Genomic DNA, 6,448 nt, shown 5'->3' with positions numbered 1-6,448 from the left:
GTAGGGTGGCAGTAAGTCTGTAATGTATATAATTTTAATCTTCTGCTGTGTCCCTTACAGTGGGGTGGCAGTGTCCCGGGCACACTTTGAGAAGCAGCCACCATCCAACCTGCGGAAATCGAACTTCTTCCACTTTGTGCTGGCATTGTACGACCGACAGGGACAGCCCATAGAGATAGAGCGAACTTCGTTTGTGGATTTTGTAGAGAAAGACAAGGTAAGTCCTGAACATTTATTATTTGGGACATATAGTTCACTGTGCTATATGCACTGACAACCAGTGCCAATCATTATATGGGCTTCCACTAATAAATCCTATTTTCATTAGATAAAAAGCAACATATGTAGTATACACTTATCTTACATACATTATGTATACTGTCACAATATGTATTGGAATATATGGTACACAGTAATGTTATGTGGTATAAAGAGTAAGGGTTTCTATTACTTTATACTGTTATATTAATCAAGTATTTACATTATATACAGTATTATGAGGAGGAGTTTATATAATCGTGTACATAGTTGACAGTAAACATCATGCATCATAAAGTTGCTGCAGTGTACAGAGAATGGGAATATCTGTTATACCCATTGCTGTGTGTGATTTACAGAGAGCTCTAAGGGGAGTACAGTAGGATGGATTTTTTATTACATTACATTAGATTCCAGGCAATCGTGATTCATGAATTGTATGATTCTCTGCAGCTAAGCAAAAAAATTTGGGAGGCAAAACCAAGAATTTGCAGTTTACTGAGTTGCCTTTGTAATTTTTTTTAAACTTAACTACATAACTATAACTTAACTATATACATGGTACACAGAGAGAATATATGTTAGCTAATATTGAGTGTTATAAATAGTGCACAGCTGGATGATGAGTTTAAATGATATGCAGAGTAGCATATGGTGTACGTAGCAGGTATATGCTTTCGGTTATTTATAGTCTTGGATGTGGTATACAATCTCATGATGGTATACGCTGTATACTGTGTTATCTAGGGTGTGCATGGCATATGCAGTGCAGTTGCACAATGAATTTATGTTATATACAATTTTATTTGGTGCAATCGCAGTTTTGATTAAGTATGTTGTTGTGTGATGTACAGTCAAAGGATTAGTTTATTACATCATTTATTGTTCTATTTGTTGTTAAATGAGTGTTAGCTTACAGCATTATAAACAACGTTGTACGTATAAACTTTATGTTATGATCTTGTAGTTGTGTTCTGGTATTCACAGTGTTCTGGTATTCTGGTTATATACATGTTGTATGTAATAATGTGAATTCTACACACGTGTACACTGTTATGTGTCCAGGTATCCAGCACCTATCTTGACTCTCCTGTGTACAGGGTGTCCACACTAAATGATGTCTGTTATTTTGCCCCCCATACATATGTGGACTCTTTTCAAAATATAGATTATTTCTTCCAACTGCAATGAATGTTAGTGAAAATGGTATCTTTAAAGTGATTTATTCAATTGGAACAACCATTGTATGGACAATACAGGGAACAGTTAAGCAATAACCCAGTGTTACCATAGATGTATGGATTGGCCATACATGGTCAATCGAATGTGCCCAATTCAAACATCATTTGTCTTTAGGTTAATGACCAACAGGGCTTCCCATGGGGGCTATAATGATCACTTCCGATCAACTATAGAGAAAAGAGAATGAATAGTTCACTGCGCATGCACCACATTTTGCCCATATCTGCCCTTCAATGGCTAGCCTTAAATAAACTGTCCCTGTATCTGAGTCCCCCCCCCCCAAAAAAAAATAAAAAATAAAAATCTGAAATGAGAGAATCTATCTGAATTGGTTGATGAACTTTACAAAGTCTGACTTGGTGATTTCATTGTAGCATAATATCACTGAAATATTATAATGGTCCCAATAAGCAAGCATGAGAAGTGGAAATCTAGTGGAATAGGCATAGGGGTTGATCTACTAAAACTGGAGAGTGCAAAATCGGGTGCAGTTGTGCCTAGAAACTCAATTTAAAGCTTAATTGAGCAAGCTAAAATTAGAAGCTGACTGGTTTCTATGCAGAGCTGCATGCAATTTTGGACTCTCCAGTTTTAGTAAATCAAGCCCACTATTTCACTTTGAAAAATGTTCACCCCTTTGTATAATATATTTGAATCAACACCTAACTTTCCAGGCCTTATAATTCTCATTAGGCAGAGCCTCGTGCAATCTATACGATAATATTAGGACTTGTAGTACTATAGATGTTAAAAGGCCATAAATATCTCCTTATTTCCCATTTTATCCTCTATTAAGTGAAGATATTACACAGTCCTGGCTCCCTGTGACAGCTCCTTATACATCTGCCTATTATTGACCCTCATTTCTGTAGTGTCTTTTGTCCAATGTCCAGTCTGATGGGATACATAAGCATATTGATTGTGAGTATGGTGTCCAGTATTCATTACCAAATAATGACTGGGTGGAAGGCACTAATTTGGTAGGAGCTATTGATTGCCGTGTCCTCATTTCAAAGCAGGGATTAAAAATGATTAATGAGATAATTTTGCCAGTAACTGAGCACCAAGTGTTGTTTTTATGATAAAATGGTATGTTCAGCTGATTGACCATGAAACATTGACTGGGGGGAATAGTAGATTTATTACATTTGTGATCCTTTTAACTAGCATGACTTTAAAACAATGTTTTTTTTTTTTTTTTACAATTCTAGTTAATAGAAATGAATCTCTTATCTTCCTAAACATTTACATGTATGCATATACAGTATATACTGTATATCTATCTATCTATATATACATACTGTATAATATATATATATATATATATATATATATATGTACATTTTGTGTACATTTCTTAAATTAGGGTATATTTCTTCTACCAACTACAATCCTACTTTAGAGAAAAATGGTCAGTAAAGTAAGGTCTAGCTATATTTATGTATATTCATATAATATGTATATAATTTTTAAGGATCTAATGCCTGTATAGATAATATAGGAAGGCTTCTATATATATTAAATATTATAAATATATAATTAATTAATATTTTATATATATATATATATATATATATATATGTATATATGTATATATATATATATATATATATATATGTATATGTATATATATGTATATATATATATATATATATATATATATATATATATATATATATATATATATATATATATATTTTTTTTTATATATTTAGTATACTTCATTTATAACATAGGCTGAAAAATAACCAGAAAATATAATAGTATAGTTAGCCAACATCTGTTTTGTAGAGAAAATAATTGTCATGAAAAAATGTATTTTTACCTTAAAGTATTTAATTATTGTGTGTACAATAATGGCATTCACATTGTGTTTGATAGAGCTGCTACCTAAGACAGCTGTCGTCCTAGAAATAATGCTTTTATTGTATAGTATATTAGTATATTAGCTTTTTTATTTTAGCTCTCATTTCATGAGAGATGTAGTTTGAGTTGAGTGCCATGAACAAATGATATAAAATGTATATAAAAAATATAACACGACTTTTATCTCTAAGGAACTGAGCACTGAGAAGACCAATAACGGCACACACTACCGACTGCAGCTCCTCTACAGCAATGGTAAGCCCATTCAGATATACTGGATACCTAGGTACTTTTTCATGAATGGACCCCTTGTGTATTTGGGACAATGAGTAGCATTAACACTGATTTGATATTTTAGCACCCTGTGGCAGACTGAAAAGTATTTATTTCTTGATGTGGCAATGATAAAAAAAAGCTGATTGTCTTGTAGTGTGCAGAGCAAAGAGAGGTGCAATAGCAACAAATGAATGGCTAGCTATAGTAGAACTATAAGTCTCAGCATGCACTGCACAGATTGAGACTTGTAGTGTAACAACAGCTAGTTTTCAAGGGCACAAAGTCAAACTAGATAGCTGAGTTATTAATTATGCTTGTATCTACCATTATACCTATGTATATAACAACCTTAGTTATCAGTGTCTTACATAAGAACTGTTTGTTCTTCCCCCATAGCAGCCTATCAGATTCAGTTTCCAGCACAGGTTTGAATCTGATTGGCTGCTACAGATAATTTTCCTTATTTTATAAAACACTCAAGCATTGTGTTGTCCGTGTAAGTGGTTCTGGCTACTTTTCTTACCCGTCCTCTAATATGTAAACAATTTGTAGCATACAATGATTATATCTGGCCCGGAGCAAGCAATATTCAATCCGGTACACTTATTTTGTACTAAATGAGGTTAATTTACTAAAGGCAGACAGGTATTATACTATGCAAGGGAATTTTTTTTGCTTAGCTTAGTGAATGTGGAGAAAATTCACTTTGCAAAGAATATCCAATCACGTGCAAAGTAAATAAAGAAGTATTTTTGATTGCATGTGATTGGATGCTTGAAGTCAGCAGCGCCTCTTTTCATTCACTAAACTAAAGGAAAATTCCCTTGCAAAGCGAACCCCTGTTTGCCTTTAGTAAACCAATCCTGATTTCTCAACTAAATACACACTCCCTAACACACTGGCTTAGTGTATAAAAGCATAATTAAATCTGTATATTATGGTAAGGAAATGGCAAAAATTATCTGTAAAAAACTGCCAAGCTGATATTTATTTATTTTTGTTTTACGCTTTTAAAGAGATCTGGGCCTCGGGGGGCAATTGGCAAGATTTTTTTGGGGGGAAAAAAGTAGAAGGATAACCGTTTTTTAATAGTTTTATTTTCTTGTGTTACTTTAGAAAGAACAACATTTTAAAACTTACATTATACCCCCCAGAGAATGTACTGCTACATTTGTGTAACTTTTACAGAACTTTTCAGCCACAACCATCTTTGGTCAATTGGGGAGGTACAATAAAAGTGCTTGTAGGGGCAGCACAACCAAAATCTGCCCATGATTATTTAACGTTCCTACATAATGTACCTAAATTAAATAATCTACTGGGGAGCATTTTATGGATTTTGTTGAATAAAGATGGAAGCATAAACAGAAATAAAAAATGGAGAAACTAACTGTGGAAGCACTATGGTCCAGCACAGACTTGTGCCACCTGCATATAACTGGAACAGGCAAGCAGTGAGGTATGTTAGGTGGATCCATTTTTTTCAGTTTCAAGATCTTTCCCAAGTATAGGTACCAGGAGCTTTTGGTTTTAAAGTTTGGATGAGGAGAAGGTTAAGTATTGGGGTCAACTTAAAGGTTAAGTTAAGGTTAAAAGTAAGGACGTGTGAGGAGACATATTTTTTTTCTAATTGTTTTTGGTCCTAAAATACCAATGAAAACCAACATACTGTAAAAATAGGTGTACTTCATTAATATGAAATCATGAAGTATTCGTTTTTATTTTATCAAAATATGTAAATTTGCCAGCTGTGTAACAAGTCGTACAACAATGCGAGATGTAATATATCGATAAGTAAAACATTATCACAGATGTTAGAGTCAGATTGAAGAAAGTTTGCTGTTGTCAGGTGCTGTCTCTGGTGAATAGGTGTGTATGTACATATTTAATAGGAAAAGACTGGCTCCGCTGAAATCAATGCAGCAGGCATTGGATATTCAAATTCATTAAATAAAAACAAAAACATTTAATTTTTGTTATTTACCATTGCATACTATAATTATTTTTGATCAAATCAATAATTTATTTCTTGGCAAAGATTTATTTTGAGTTTGTTCACAACTCTGTTTTTTATTTATTTATTTTGGTATTTTACAAATGTTTTCAAAAAATTCTGAATATGCAACATTTTAGAGAAGGTAGGGTGCAAATTTCAGAATGAAATGCTAAATTGCTAGTAACATTCATCTCTTTTTTAGAAAGAAATCTGCATAAAAACTGCTTGATACAAATAATCTGTTCAGTATTATCAATGTGCATTTAAAAATACATCTATGTATAATTTGCAATTATATATGTTCCTAGGTTAGCCATATTTGTTCTTTTTGCAATTTATTTGTTTATTGCAGTTTTTTTTTATAGCGCCGTCAATTTAAGCAGTGCTTTACATATACAGTATATTGTACATTCAGATCAGCCCCTGCCCTCCAGTAGCTTACAATCCAAGGGCCCTAACTCACATTTATATGTGCACATACTAGAGCCAATTTCGACAGGAGCCAATTAACCTACCATCATGTCTTTGGAGCATGGGAGGAAACTGAAGTTCCCAGAGGAAACCCACATAGGCACTAAGAGAACACATTTTAAAATTCTCTACTTCTTTAGTAAATAAACTTTAATTGGAGAAAGAAAAACAGAAAGTAATTGCAGTGAGCCACTGAGAGATCCCTCAATTAATCTACAAATCTCTAAGTGTATGTAAATTCAAAATCTATTTTGCGGCAAAGTTCCTTACCCGGAGATCCTGCCAGTGACAGCACTTCCTGTATCAAGAAGCTGACAATGCTAAACTATTGTGTACAGC

At 33.3% G+C, this 6,448-nt stretch overlaps 1 protein-coding gene across 4 annotated transcripts in view; it reads left to right on the top strand.

Annotated features, from left to right (window-relative positions):
* EBF2 (EBF transcription factor 2) overlaps nt 1-6,448 on the top strand; it is a 147,390-nt gene that overhangs the window by 4,881 nt on the left and 136,061 nt on the right. For all 4 annotated transcript variants that reach the window (XM_077469760.1, XM_077469758.1, XM_077469759.1 and 1 more), the window contains exons 2-3: nt 61-217; nt 3,558-3,621. In XM_077469760.1, the coding sequence (XP_077325886.1) occupies nt 61-217; nt 3,558-3,621 (221 nt within the window). The remainder of the gene's footprint in view (nt 1-60; nt 218-3,557; nt 3,622-6,448) is intronic.

The sequence above is a fragment of the Lithobates pipiens genome, unplaced genomic scaffold (assembly GCF_037356315.1).
Source record: "Lithobates pipiens isolate NorthernLeopardFrog02 unplaced genomic scaffold, aLitPip1_a1.2 Scaffold_8, whole genome shotgun sequence".
NCBI classification, from domain to species: domain Eukaryota; kingdom Metazoa; phylum Chordata; class Amphibia; order Anura; family Ranidae; genus Lithobates; species Lithobates pipiens.
Note: the sequence above shows the minus strand (reverse complement) of the source record. Positions and strands in the feature narration are given on the sequence as shown.